The sequence below is a fragment of the Arachis hypogaea genome, chromosome 13, assembly GCF_003086295.3.
Source record: "Arachis hypogaea cultivar Tifrunner chromosome 13, arahy.Tifrunner.gnm2.J5K5, whole genome shotgun sequence".
NCBI classification, from domain to species: domain Eukaryota; kingdom Viridiplantae; phylum Streptophyta; class Magnoliopsida; order Fabales; family Fabaceae; genus Arachis; species Arachis hypogaea.
This window is the reverse complement of record NC_092048.1, coordinates 46,819,081-46,834,387: the sequence shown is the minus strand read 5'-3', so window position 1 is coordinate 46,834,387 and position 15,307 is coordinate 46,819,081. Positions and strand designations below refer to the sequence as shown.

At 36.2% G+C, this 15,307-nt stretch overlaps 1 protein-coding gene across 1 annotated transcript; it reads right to left on the bottom strand.

Annotated features, from left to right (window-relative positions):
- Positions 1-3,842: 3,842 nt before the first annotated feature.
- LOC112738293 (lycopene epsilon cyclase, chloroplastic) lies at positions 3,843-9,821 on the bottom strand. Its single transcript, XM_025788665.3, has 11 exons — positions 9,149-9,821; positions 8,243-8,411; positions 7,860-7,995; positions 7,634-7,744; positions 7,459-7,561; positions 6,715-6,858; positions 6,525-6,632; positions 6,306-6,402; positions 6,102-6,230; positions 5,740-5,872; positions 3,843-4,162 (listed from the first exon to the last, which is right to left on the bottom strand). Exons 1-11 carry the CDS (start codon positions 9,497-9,499, stop codon positions 3,997-3,999), a joined length of 1,647 nt encoding a protein of 548 aa, XP_025644450.1. The 5' UTR covers positions 9,500-9,821; the 3' UTR covers positions 3,843-3,996.
- Between the last annotated feature and the right edge of the window lie 5,486 nt (positions 9,822-15,307).

The window sequence follows — 15,307 nt, the reverse complement described above, 5'->3', positions numbered from 1 at the left end:
CTTTGGTTATCCTAGACGGTGTATCCTTCACATTCGAGGTAACCTAAGCATAAAAATCAATGACGTTCAGCGCCGGTGGTGGAGCCATACCTACAGTGGGGGCACCACTCAAGTCAACCCGGGAGATCATAAACTTGGAGGATAAACAAAAATGGAACTACAACTAACTACACTGCTAGTCCATGATACTTACACTAATCTAAAGCTTAGATTCAAGAAATAGACACCTAAATGGTACCCCCTAGCAACTATCTAACGTGGACTACGTCGATTCAAGCAAACATGAACCAAAGTGAAAGAATGGCATGCGTTGATCGACAAAAATAGCGAAAGCAACAATCACAGAACAGTGAAGTAGTAAAGGGAGAATGAAGCACTTACCAGAAAAGTATGCAAGAAGCAGAAAAGAAGCAAATGAAGAAGAACGCGTAAAATCCCACAAAGAGTTCTTCAGAGAAAAGGCAACAACAGAGGCAAATGTGGTGAGGCAAGGAATGGGAAATAGGTAGTAAAGGAGGTTTTGGAGAGAAGCAGAATGGTAACTGCCAAAGAGGGAGCACGAAAGGATAGGGACATAATGGTCCTTTCCCTTGAAGTTTTCAAATCAATCATATTGAGCATTAAATGCTCAGCGCAAAGTTCAAAGCGACGCACCAAGCTACGAATGGGGGCAATGCACGCGCACGGGGTCACGGCTTCCATCGACGGATTCTCGACCCGAGGAGAGGTCGACCAAGGAAAAGGCGAGTAGCACGAATGCGCCAATCACCGTCTAGCTTCGTAATTAGCACGTTGGGGGCACTGTTTCAGCCCAGCCTACTAGCAAGGTGGGTCCGGGTACCAAGGCACCGATCCGGTGGGTCCTTCGACCAGCGAGTTTCCTTTTCCCTCTTCCTTCGCCAAGACGTCTACACAGCTGGAAGGAAGCTTCCAGAAAAGGGGCCTGCCCTTGCGGAGCCCACTCGGGTACAGAGTATATAAGGGGAGGGCCCTACCCCTCCCCAGAGGTACGTCACCTACTCTAACCCTAATAGCCACCTTCGTACGGACACTGACTTGAGCGTTAGAGTCCTTGCAAGTGCCCCCCTCCCCACTTCCTCAAAACGGCGACCTAGAGGAGTCTCCATACGACGATCCATCTAGGACCACTCCCACGCAACCTCTTTACTCCGGTGAACTCCGCACCCGTCCCGTTTGGTCCAAGAGCAATCGAACAGAATATTATACTAAGATTGTCTTTACTTTTAGACTTTTGGCTTTTTTAAAAATAAAAAATCATATAAACTGCGTTTGATTCTAAAAAAAAGATAAAATAAGACATTGAGAATAAGACACAAAAAATACCAACATAAAATTTAGTATTTTTGTATTTTGTTTGGTGATAAATTAAAATAAATTATGAAAATACAAAATTTTTTTTCATACAAAAAATTTAAGAAGAAAAAATATAATTATAAAAATAATAAAAAAATAAATTATATTCTTTATTAGTGTCTCTGTATCCTTCTTATCAAAAAGAATATAAAATACATTATTTCAACGTCGTTGAACACATTATCCCTATCCATATTTTATCTGTCAAATATAATTTTTTATTTCTGTTTTTCTATTTTAATGTCATGTACCTATAAATAAACACAATTATATTTATCATTTTACCTTTTATCTATTTTTTCACAACTAGTCTATTATTTTCTAATTCTACAGTCATTGCCAGCGAAATTGAGAGAAAAAAAATTATTGCAATTTAGTTGCCACTGCCAGTAAAATAATGACAGCAATAAACAAATCAGCTCATTCACGTTTAATGTGAATAAAAAATATTTTTATTTAAATAAAATATAAAAATAATCAAAATTAATAAGAATAAAAATTTAAATTTTATGTTTTACTTTAAATTATGAAAAATATGTTTTTACAAATTTATAACTTTAAAATAGAACAATTAATAATTTTTTAAAATTCATTAAAATTTTTTTTTGATTTATTAGTATCTAAAAAATTATTATCAGCACTGGTGATATTAAAGAAAAAATTAATATAAAATATAATTATGCTCTGGCACAGAAACTAACTTGGAGGGTTATATTATATTTTTTTTTAACAAAAAATTTTTATAACAATTTTTTAAATGTTTATGAGTAAAAAAGAATTGACTAAATTTTTATTTTGGTCTTTGAGATTTATACGATTATCTATTTTGGTCTTCAAAACTCAAAATTACCTATACTGATCCTTCAGATTCAAGTCCGGGGCACAAAGGTGGTCCCTCCACTCTTTCCGGCGATGATTAGGCAAATGGAGTGCTGAGATGGCACCTCCCTGCTACACTGGATGATGAGTAAACGACGTCGTTTACTCTTGGCATCCAAACAAGTCAGAAATGTCGTCGTTTTGTATATGAAGGGAGAAGAAACGATGAAAATTCAAAATAAAGTATTATTATTCTTCTCTACCTCCACTATTCTTTATTTCTGACTTATTTTAGCGCCAAGGGTAAACAACGTCGTTTACTCATCATCCAACGTAACAAACTCGGCATTCCGTTTGCCTAGTCATTGCTGGAAAAAGTCAAAGGACCAGTATAGAAGACGAGTATAAATAATTTTAAATTTCGAAAACCAAAATAGATAATCGGGTGACCAAAACAGAAATTTAGTAAAAAATGTGTATTAGAAATTTTAAATTGTTATGACCCAGAAAAGTGGGGGCACACATATTTCACATTGAAAATTTTGTGCCACTAATTTGATTGAGCGACAATTAGATGACTCATTTGGCTACAAGTGAAATTTGATGGACCATTTTTTTATTATTTACTCTATTTGTAAAGTGAAAAATTATTACATGTTTATGGAGCATATTTAATGTGTATTATACTGTTACATGAATAATCTACATATTAAATTTTATTTATAATAGTTAAAAGTGATTAAAAGTTTAAGAGTTAAAAATCAGTGATTATGATTGTTCATGAAACATGGATAAGTCTTTTAAAGCTGAAATCAAATGTGAGGTCAAGACTTTGTTGTTGATAAGATTATTCAGGATAATATATATTTGGAACTTATAATCATGTTTGTACTCAACCTAAGTTGGAATTCAACTTTACAAAAAGTTTAATATGTGCTTTAGAATAATTATAATTACTTACTCTTAAGTGTTTGTTTAGTTGCGTTAAATTATTAATTTTTTTATTTAGTGTATTTGACAAAATTTTAGTAATAAAAGTAAAAATATTAAAAAAATAAAAAATATTTTTTTTAAAGTTATAATTTATATTTTTTTTAAAAAACCTTTTTAACTTAAAAAGTGATATTTTTAGCATAATAAATAAATAAAAATTTTTTTATGTTGTTATATCCAATTATAATCGTTATATAAAAAGATATTTTTATATGAGATTTTTAAATATAAAACTACTTTTATTTTTAAAAAAAAAATAACTTAAAAAATATTTTTTTTATAAAAACTCACTCAAATAACTCCTTAATTGTAATAATATAAGTACAAAATTAGAAAAAAAAAAAAAGGTTTTTGCTAACAAATGCTCATGGGCCATTGCTTAATTATCATCAACCTTGTTCCTTGCGTTGACTGCTCGAACTTAGATGAAAATTAGGACAGACTTGGTAATAAATCCTCAGATGGATGAGATAATTAACATGTTCTGGTGAAAGCAAATCCTTAGTAATGAAAGTGCTCTTACAAGGTCAATGATAGCTATTTAATATGGATAAAACGGAAACAAGTAATTATTCAGCACTAGTTAACCCCTCTAAATGCGGGCACTAGTTTTTTCCATGAAAATAGCCATGAACAAGGTGTTAACAAGGCAAAAGTTGTAGCAGAAGGGATACACATAAATGTAGTAAGAACATATCTTTTGTTTTGTTATATATGTACATACAAGAACATTCTAACTTCTATTACAGTAACTAATGTAATCTAAAGCTTCCTCCATATATAATGATCCTAACAAAGTGATGAAATTAACTATATCGTTAAGTAGGTCCTTACCATTGTTGTCCCTGTAGGATCCGAAAGCAGATGTCTGACTAGGCACATTCTCAAGTTATTTGGTGCTACTATGAACATGTAGAATGCAAATAGTACTAGGTCTGTAGAGGAGAGAGAGGAGCCAAGAAATCCTTGCCACATCCTATGATGAAGAGAAAATAAACACTAAACCATCATTTCATAATTCAGAATAAAAAAAAGAGGGGGGAGGGGTCAGGTCCATATGATATTAAAGGGAAAAAACTCCTCTGAAGTCAGGAGATTGGTAAAGTGATGAAGTGAGGAACTAATCACTATTGAATTTGTAATTTTCATCATGTGAACTCTACTATCTTAATTTAAGAGTAATTAATTCCTCACTTAACCATTTTACCAATCTCCTCAATTTAGAGGAGTTTGATCAGAAATTAAAATAGCAAACTAGTTTAATCAAAGGGTAAAAAAAAAATCCAGATTTAAATTCACTATCGAAGGGCATGTAATACATGGTTTGCTATTTCATTCTTATGGATACTATTCATGGGAATGCTATTCATATATTGAGAAAAGGGAATCACGGTTTGGTATGCAAACTAGGAAGAGAACTATGAATAATATTTATATTTTAAGAAACAGGCATCTTAGCATATGTTTCAGGCACATTTGGTATTCAAACTAAGAGAGCAATGGGATAATCCATCTTATGAATATAAGCTGTAAGACACTTATATAACTAATGGGATAATCCATCTTATGAATAGAAGTTAGAAAAGTTAATCGTATTAAGGTTTAACTAAACATCATGATGTCCTTTCTAGTATCAGTTCATTGACAATGGTTAACATTCACATATATTTTCAGATAAGGCAATCGTGGCAATTAAAGTATCAAAAAATTCCATACTTATTTGTCTATTGAAGCTTTTAGTACAGCAGTTTAATACATGCTATTTCCTAGGAGTAGAAATAGGATAATCCATCTTATTATCACAAGATGTCACCCTAGTTAATCCTATCACTATTAACTAAATGAACCAATGATGTGGCTTTCTTTCTATTGTCGATTGATGGACAATGGATATACTCACCAGTAACGTATTGCTCTCAAGGAAAAATTATGATTTCATTTTGTAGCTAAAGTTCTGTAACAAATGAACCATAATCCTAGCAATAAAATCTGGCTATGGAAATGAAATCTTAACTCCAGCAAGGGCACTGCATGATAGTGTGAGGTGGTATGTTGCACTAATCCATAAGTTAGAGATTTTTATTTGGTTCGTAAAACATGATTAGCCTGAAAGGAATTGATCCTCAGCATCTAACAGTAGCTAGATTATCAAAAGGATGAGGAACATTGAAGGTTTTGATGAGGAACATTCTTTCATTTACGTCATAAGGCTATGCCACTATGCAATTATGCATCCTCCGATAGCAGGGTCATGGGTTCATGTTTTCCTATGATAACTAAATTACAAAATTGAGCTACAGCAATTGAACGTTTTGATAACGAGCACTCTTTCAGTTATGTCAAAATTCATTTCCGCATCCATCTGAAGTTTAGACAAGATTTATCAACAGATAGGATACTGCCACGAGTTTAATTTGCCAAGAAAGCAGGAGCCTCTATGGTATTCTAGTAAGATATTTCTTTGGCTTTCGGCCACTCAAGCTAACACGGTATTTTTGTATAACTAATGGCTAACTTTCTACCGCAAATTATGATTTAAAAGAGACATCATACCAATTAGGTAAGCGAAAGAAAGTATGAAAGAAGGTTCTGATGCCCTCAATGTCAAGCTGCAGAATTAATGCTAATCCAAAAAGAAAGAATGCTCTCTGTCGTTTCCTTTCTTGTGGCCAAAGGGTATTCCAAGCTGGAAAAAAATAAAAATAAAAAATTAGGTGCATGTACAACTATACAAGTCAAAACCCTCGCATTCACATTAAATCTGTTCAAAAAGCTTATCTCAAAAATTTTGTAATATACACAAACTGTATATCAAAACTATAGTCTTGCCAGATAGTAGAACTGTTAAGAACAGCTTTAAAGGAACAGAGTATCTTTTATGTCCAAACTCTAAGCTAACAGGTAGACTCGATTACCTTGCATAGATAGATTCTCTTTACTTCGTTCATGAGTAATAATGCTACTTGTATGACCCTCTTTCAAAATAGAGGCAATTACTGAAGCATATTTTGGAGCTTCCGACAAAGATCTCACAACTGAGTAGCCTATTGAATAAAAAAGAAATATATTGTAAGGGTAATAAATTTAACATATCCAGAAAAATGAAGATTTGACCATGCCTGTAGCTGGATGCACCATACTAGCAGCTGCACCAAATGCAAGGTTCTTCTGCTCTGTGTTGGGTAGGGACCCACCAACGGGGATATAAGACCATTCCTACAGAGAAATTAATAAATGAAACGATTTTTTTTTTTTGGGTGCTCAAATGCAGATTTAAATCAAGATAAACCTAGATCCACTAATATACACAAGCCTAGATGCCATTTTCAATGCCTCACCTCTTCATAAGTCTTTGTAATTCGGATCCCCATTGTATTTAATCTCGAAAAAAGCTTTTTCTTTAATAACTCAAAAGGCATGGCATCTTTCGACGCCAAACAGGTTTCCTGCAATTGACACTTTTACATGAATCCAAGTAAAAGTATAACAAACTATGTAAGACATTATGCTCGAAAACGTTGAGTGAACCTCAAAGAACACTCTTGTGCCAGACATGGGCATTGCATAAAGAAATGTTGGGTAATTTGCTTCTAGAGTTTGAACATTTTGCTTCATGTAGTCTCTGTAATCCATGAAAACCATCAGGTTGGGATCATAAGGACTGTTTTCCACCTAACATGGTAACAAAAAATGGTATCATCACTGGCTTTCTCATTTTATATAAAATTTTTTATTGAGAAAATAAAAATATTATATAGTTAAAGAAAAGCTGGAAAACATACAAATAGTTACAATACATGAACAAGGAACACATATCAGACTTGTTGAGATACGATGTCGTGTTACTTTGGATATTACCACTTCAGATAAGGACTGATGATTGATTTGCTTTAAAGTTTGAATAGACATATATACGTATACATATACAACAAACTGGGTGGTTGTTAAAAAAATGTTAAGACAGAAAGTAGAGCCAATGTTGGTATTATTATTACTATTATTATTTTCTTTTAGATGTATAAACGACAATAATCAAAGATGATGATAACATTAACCTGTCAACTACTATTCCTGGATTTCTATTAAAAATTATAGAAAAAAAAATCAACCATATTTACCACACTGGACAAGGGAAGCCGCTCATTTTAAAAGATGCAAGATGGGAAACATCGAGCTTTAGTGAAGTAACATTTAAGGATACTAGCGGGCAGGGGCACAACAATATACAACAGAAAACGAGAAAACGAGAAAACTGTATAGCCAGCCTCCTACCTCAACTTCCACACCATAAGCTGTCTGGACAGACACCTTTGGACCCCCAACTTCATACTGCAATAGTTTCCCTGAAGCTGCTCCTGATGCAACAGTAGCAAGCCTATAATAATATGTCAGAAATTTCAATATAATAAAATGCTGGTTAAAATGTCAAAAGCAAGAGATACAGCACCTGCAGCGCACCACAATATCATATTCACAGATGACATTACTGTGGCCATTGCTACCCTCAACAATCCTTTCAACTCTTGAGCTAAGATATGATACACCTGACTCGACACACCTAGGGAAAATTAATATGAATTTTAAATCTACAAAAGTATATGAACAACTAAGACAATATAAATTATAATCAATAGAAATGATAACGGTACTACAATTATCATAAATGGTTTTACCTTCTTAACAATTCCTCATGAAGCAAATGTCGACTGACACGTCCATAAGAACGTCCAATAAAAATGGGATCCTTATTATCAAGATATACAATGGTATCCTTCCAAACATGCTCAATACAACCTCCAAGTCCAAGATCTGAAATAATAATGAAGTAGGGCCATCAATATGCCAAAACACAAAAGTTGATTTACTGGTAAGGCCACCAGGATAAAAAAGAATACAAAAACAAGTGATCATTGGCAGAATTGTCTGAGTTGATTCTATAATTCTTTAATCGAAAACTCCTAAGGTCTAAAGTACTAACCTAATAGCAACTATATTTTTTTGGTGACTAATAGCAACTATATAAAGATATTGATAACAATACAGAAAAGACTCTAACCTTTAAATTCATCTTCCCACACACCATAATTATTTGTAAAAGGAAGATCCGGACCAATGAGCCCCACTTTCAATCCTAACTTGGCAGATTCTGCAGCAAGAGCAAGACCAGCCGGACCACAACCAATCACCACTAGATCCAATACATCTCCTACAGATATGGGTGGCAACTGCAAGAGTGAAGCACAACTATCAGAAAGAAAACAGCAATTCTGAATGATCAATTTTGTTGAAGTATCTCCTATTAAGCATTTGATAGAATCATGAAAGTCATTTCAATTGTGGCCAAATAAGTTTGTTAGGCAAAGCTCGTTAAGTCATCCCAGATCGCCACTAATCTATTCGTATATAAAATATAAACAAGTCAGCAGCTAAGGTAACACATTTGTCATTTCATCAATTCACTTTTCCAAAGTCAACCGAACCTTCAAAACTAGCACTTGAAAGTTGAAAATGCTTCTAGAACTGCATTTTTACAGAAAACACAATAGAGAATAAGAGAACACAACAAACCTCACTTAACATCATCGTTTTTATACAAAGAAAGGACCTTAACTCCATCCATTTAACCCAAAAAACACTCAATCCCACTGAAATATCGAAAGAGATGTAAACAGCACAGTGCAGTTCATGGCAAATTCATCTTGAGAAATTCTTAGACTTTTCCCATCAGCATCTTCTCAAGATGACAACAATTCAAACGACATAGAGCTAGTATATTAACCAGAAAAAAGGAAAAGGGTAAAAATGGTAAATAAAGCTTAAAGGCTAAAGCCTTATCCTTTGAATTTTTAAGGCAGAAAACAGAGCTCAAACTTTCACGCCTAACCATAGCTAAATTCAAGATAGAACACAACAACAACCGAATTCCATGGAAACTGAGGCTAAATCTGCAAATCATTAAAACCTTATCAGCAAGCTTGGATTGCATTTCCATGGACTTGTTCTGCTGCATTTGGACGAACACGAGTTCCGATCCACCGGCCTTGATATAATCTTCTTCGTCGGCGAAGTCCTCCTTCGTCGCCACGCAGCTCTCGCTTCCGGCACCAGCTTTGGCCTCCACGCTGAGACATTGCGAGCGTGAAGCTTCACGATAATGATCATCATCATGGTGGTGATGACGGTGCAAACTAATTCCACGAATGCAGATTGAGGTTCGGATTCTGGCTAGCTTCTTCCTCCTCAAACGCGACCTCGAAGAAGAGCTTAAACAAACCGACATTGCCGCGAAGTTTCTCGCTCCAAGGCACTCCATCGTTGTGATTCTCTTTCTTCCTTTTTTTTTTTTTTTGCTTTTTCGTTTTCTTTGTCGTTTAGGAGGTTTACGACAGGGTTCTGCAAGTTACTCGGTGAAACTCAGACCATGGTGAGACTTAAAAACGACGATGTGTTTAGGACAATAAGTGGTCTCTCTGTGAGTGTGAGCGGTTTCCTGTTTCAGGTGATAGGAGGATCCGCGGGGAGGGAGGGAAGGAGAGAAAGAAAGGATATTGCTGACTAGTATAACAGTCATCCAAAACTGACACGTGGTGTCATGTGATTGGCTGAAAGTTTCGAACAAAAGCTACCCTTATCAGAATCGAGTCGTTGCAGTAGTAATGGGTTAAACGCCCACCTCGAAACAGAATAATCCAAGGTTTACTTGTATTTTTTATTTTCATCTTTTATTTTTATTTTTTTATAAAATTTTAAAAATAAAAAATATTAAAAATAAAAATACAAACTAAATAAACCATTATTATTTGATATTATAATTTCAATAACGGAAAACTGATCATTTTAATAAAAATTTCATCAACTTAATAATAACATTTTATATATAGAAATATATATTATCACTCATATTTTAATAATATCATTTATTTTTATAAATTTATACTAATATATCATATCAATAAATTATGTATAAAGTGACATTATGAAAAATAAGTGTAGTAATATTTTTATTTATTAATAATTATATTTTATCATTAAGTATAAAATATTATTTTATAAGAATTTTATTAATGTATTTTTGGTGAAAGTTAGTGTATTACAAATAAAATAAAGAGTGTAACCCTCTTTAAAAATTAATTTACTATCAAAAGTTATTAAGTAAATTAAATTTAGTTATTATTGTTATTATATTTTTTTTTATTATGAACTAAACAAACAAATTGACATAAACAAAAAAACTAATTCCATGAACTACATTTACACCAAAAAGTACTCAAGAGAATTTAATAAAACTCCTCCATTAGTCTGTTATCACTGATGTAATGTCTTTAAATATCTTTGTTTTTTTTTTTTTTCATTTTACATGTAATACAGAAATAAATGAATATAGTATTTATTTACTAGACTCAGTTATGTATATTTTTTTTATTGCCATATTCTTTGATAAATCAAAAAAAAAAAATATTATTTTGAAAAAAACTAATAATACATTTTTAATAATATTACTAATATCTCTCTCCTTTAATTCTTGTCAAAATTTCTCTTATTCTTTTATATTTTAAAACTTTTTTCTTACATTATTACATTTTGCTGGAATATATATATACTCAAAATTAAAATGTATGTATCTCTTAATCTAAACAAAGTTATATGCTTAAAATCAAAATTTATGTATGTTAGTCTAAACAAAGTTAATAAAAATTTATACTTTTTTTTTTCATTACGGTATTATTTTCATTTAGTAACATACATAAATTTTGATTTTGAGCATATAACTTTGTTTAGGTTAACAAATACATACCTTTCAATTTTGAGCAAGTTGAGAATGTATTGGAACTTAGTGATACCTGAGGGAAGTCAGGGTATTTATAGTGGTGAACCAATAACCACCGCTGAAGTAGTGCCACCTTTTTAGGCGGATAACCGTTCCCATATCTTAGGGAGGTTAAGATATGGCTCTATGAAGTGGTTAGAGAGTTTCTAGGGGCAGTTACTCATTCGAATGAGTGTTATCTGCCAGCTAACCCTCGTATCCGACTTCTTTGGAGCAGGTCGTGTTTAGTACCGACTTCTGGGACGAAGGCTGGTACTGGAGAAGGGCCAACCCTTTGGGTTGGGCTTCTTTGCTTAGATCTTGGGCCCTATTTATTGGGCCAGGGTATGAACAGTGCCCCAAGTCGAGCCCAATTTCTTTTTAAGAGTTGGGTTCGAGTATTCAACTCGGGGTTTTGGCCGATTTGCAGGAGGACCGACGTGATGGTTTAGGAACCGACGTGATCTTTCTTGACCTTTCGGTTCTGACAGTTACATCTAATCAAGCGTCGTGTCCGTTAGGGGTGTGCGTAGAGATTTAATGGCCTTGGTAACGGTGCATCTTCATTAATGACTGCCCCCATTTTACCATTATGCCCCTAACGTTCTTATAAATACTTTCCCTCTCTTTCGTTGTTTCGTTTCTGCGATCTTTCAAATTTCCCTTGCATTCGTTCGTGCTGCTTTCTTGCGTTTCGAAGGCTTTTACTTCCTCCAGTCTTGGTTTCAGACTTAAAGGTTAGCTTTTTTTTTTTCCTTTCTGTGACATGCTTTCTATTTGCGTGCCTTTATTTTGTAGGTAGGTTGGTTTGTAGGCTTTAGTTCCGTACCCCTTCCCTTAGAGACCGTGTGTTGATTTTCCTTTTCTTTTGTAGGTTTCTTGTCACCCTTTTTAAGAAAAAGAAAATGGCTTCCGTAGATGCTCTTTCCCAGTGGGTTGATGTTACGGTCCTAGGGGAGGAGCCCTCGGTTGATACTGAATTTATTACCCACCTTCGTACTCACTATAGAATTTGCACTTCTGAAGAAGATGAGCCGAAGTACGAGTTGGTAGTCCCGGGTCCAGAAGACCGGGTTTGCTTCGGGAGGGCCGACAAGACGGCCCCTCATTTCTTTTTTATGTATGAGAGTATGGTCACTCGTTTGGGCGTTTTTCTCCCTTTTTCAGAGTTTGAAATGTCTGTGTTGCGTCATTGCCGGGTTGCCCCCACCCAGCTTCACTTTTTTGAAAATTTACCAATTCATCAGCCAGGCCTTAGAGTTTCCGACTTCTCTGAGGATTTTCTTTTACCTCTTCCATATGACCAAGCCCTTTAGTGGGCTAAATAATAAGCAACAGTGGGTGTCCTTCCGAGCCATACAAGGTCGGAGACTTTTTACCGTTTTTGACGAGTCCTTTCACGACTTCAAGAACTACTTTTTCAAAGTGCAAGCTGTAGAGGGTCACCACCCCTTTTTCCTGGATGATCATTCTTCTCCTCGATTTCCTTTATATTGGCTGGAGGCCTCCCCTTGCGAGAAATATGGTCTGGATGACTTAAATGAGGTAGAAGCAGCCATTGTGGGGTTCCTTCGAGAAGTGTGGGGGAGGGCCCCATACTTGGATACTAAAAAATTTCTCCAGGGGTCGCCGACCTTTATCCAGTCACAATTAGGTAGCTTTTTGCGTTTCTCGCTTATTTCCGACTTGCGATTTCTTTTACCGACTTGTTTGATTTTTAGCTACCAATTTGTTTTTGCAGAGATGGCAAAGAAAAACGCTCAAGAGTCTTACCAGAGGGTTCAGGAGGCCAAGGCAAAGTCTCGAGCCAGATCTGGTGGTGTTAGGGCAGTTGTCTCTCCTCCTCCTCCTCGGAATGTTGGGACTCCCTCTCAACCTATTGTAATTTCTTCCTCTGCTCCCTTTCTGCCACCCCCTCCCGTCCGACCTACTCCCGAACCGGAGCCAAAGAAGCGCAAGATCCTAGAGTCTGGCGTTTCTGGTGAGGCAGACGCTCTTGCGTTCGTCCGGAAGAACATTTATCCTCATGCTCGCATGAGTATGGATGATGTTTCTGTTCGGCACTACCTCACCACTGTGGTTGAGGAGAGTCTTAAGACGGCGGGGGTTTGTGGCAAACTCTTAGATATATTTGAGAAGACTCCTATCAGCTCTTTAGGGACGACCTCGAGGGTCGAGGAGCTGGAAAGTAGGCTTCGTATATATCAGGATCATGAGAGGGAGTTGGAGGGGGAAGTTACCAAGCTGAAGGAGGAGAGAGACAGCCTCCGGGAGAAGGGGAAGAAGTTGCAAGCCCAATGTAACATGGAGATGGATTTGAGGAAAGCAGCGCAAGCCAGCTACAACAGTTTATTTGCTAATCTTGTGTCTGTAAAGAATGACTTGCTGAATGCTCGGAAGGCCTATACCGAGTTGGAGGACTCTATTGCGGATGGTGCTGACGAGGCTTGGAGGATTTTTAAGGAACAGGTCGGAGTTATTGCTCCTGACTTGGACCTTTCTCCTTTGGACCCTGATAAGATTGTTATTGGTGGGGCCATCGTGGATCCTCCTGTCCCCGTGGTGGAGTCTGAGTCTGATTTAAAGACTCGGGGGCAGAGGATCATAGAGTCCCCTCCTCGCTCTAAGGACGCTCCGAGTTCCTCTACCATTCCTCCGACTTCCTCTTCAACTCCTGCTCCTGGCGTACCCCCTGACTCTGCTGGTGGTGATCCTCTTAAAAAGTGATTTTGGCTATTTGGGGCCCGGCCTGTGGGCCCCTCTTTTTTTTAAACTCTTTATTTATTTTTGGTAGTGTTTGAACAATTTTTTGGCCTTTTAAGGTCGTAAACAAAACACTTTATAATACCCTCTTTAATAAGGGTTTTGTAGGTTAAAAAGTAAGTACCCTTTTTGGATAAGGGTTTTGAATTACCTTATGTGCGCATGCTTTTTCTGTTCGTGGTTCTTTTGACTCTTTGATCTTTTCTAGAAAAAAAACCTTTCTTTGGGGCTTGCCTGCTTTTCTGAATTTCCTTGATTCTCAAGGCAGCCTTTTTCTTAGTTTTTCCTTATCTCCTTTTGTTATTCCTAGTACTCAATTTTGTTTTATTGAGTTTTTCGTGACTTAGGCTACTTTTGCGATTCATTTTAATTTTACTCGGTTTCGCATTCCGCCTTGTGAGTCGGACTGCTCCCGAGTTTATCATGATCGACTTCTATAGCCTCTTTACGCCGACTTGTACCTCGTCGTTTTATCCTGACGACCATCTAGGTCGGTTCATGGGATTTTCACGTTTTGTCGAGCTTAAATCGGCGCGTTTCGTAGAAAGAAAATAAAAAGGGAATTTGAAAGAGATATTTAAAATGAAAGAGATCTTTATTAATTGAGGAGGTACCTTATTGCTACTAAGGGCTTTTGATAATTTATTTCCCTTAGCCCCTACTGTGATGCCTCGTTAAAAACCCTTCTTCAGAAAAAAACCTTTTGATTCTGGGAAAAAATCATGAAGCTGGGAAAAGAGTACATCAGGGAGTAGAGTTCGCTTTTAACTGTAGTACCTTTTCATATTACAAGCATGCCATGACCTTGGTAACTCGGTGCCGCCTAAGTCGGTCACCTTATAATAGCCTTTTCCTAAGACCTCCTTGACTTTGTATGGTCCTTTCCAATTAGCAGCGAGCTTTCCCTCCCCAGATTTGTTGACTCCAATGTCGTTTCTGATTAAGACTAAGTCATCTGGGGTGAAACTCCTTCGAATGACTTTTTTGTTGTACCTTGTAGTCATCCTTTGTTTCAATGCTGCTTCTCTTATCTGAGCTTCTTCTCGGACTTCAGGGAGCAAGTTGAGCTCTTCTTTGTGTCCCTGTATATTCCTGATCTCGTCGTGGAAAATCACTCTTGGGCTTTGCTCACTGACCTCTATTGGGATCATGGCTTCTACGCCATAGACTAGTCGGGAGGGTGTTTCTCCAGTGGCGGATTGGGGGGTTGTTCTGTAAGCCCATAGTACTTGTTGGAGCTCTTCAGCCCAAGCCCCTTTCGCATCTTGTAACCTTTTCTTCAGCCCTGCCAGTATGACTTTGTTGGCTGCCTCGGCTTGCCCATTGGCTTGTGGGTGTTCGACTGAAGTGAACTGGTGTTTGATGTTCATACTGGCTACTAGGCTTCTAAAGGTGGAGTCGGTGAACTGGGTCCCGTTATCTGTGGTAATGGAATAAGGTATCCCATACCTTGTGATTATATTTTGGTAGAGGAACCTCCGACTTCTTTGTGCAGTGATGGTGGCCAGTGGTTCTGCTTCTATCCACTTTGTGAAATAATCTATTCCTACT

What these genes read in the sequence shown, in the direction of transcription:
- LOC112738293 (XM_025788665.3), bottom strand. Translation starts at nt 9,499, where the DNA reads ATGGAGTGCCTTGGAGCGAGAAACTTCGCGGCAATGTCGGTTTGTTTA. An exon ending in GTGGGAAGATGAATTTAAAG is followed by an intron (nt 7,996 to 8,242) that starts GTTAGAGTCTTT and finishes TTATTATTTCAG; the next exon opens with ATCTTGGACTTGGAGGTTGT. An exon ending in TATGGTGCATCCAGCTACAG is followed by an intron (nt 6,231 to 6,305) that starts GCATGGTCAAAT and finishes TTTATTCAATAG; the next exon opens with GCTACTCAGTTGTGAGATCT.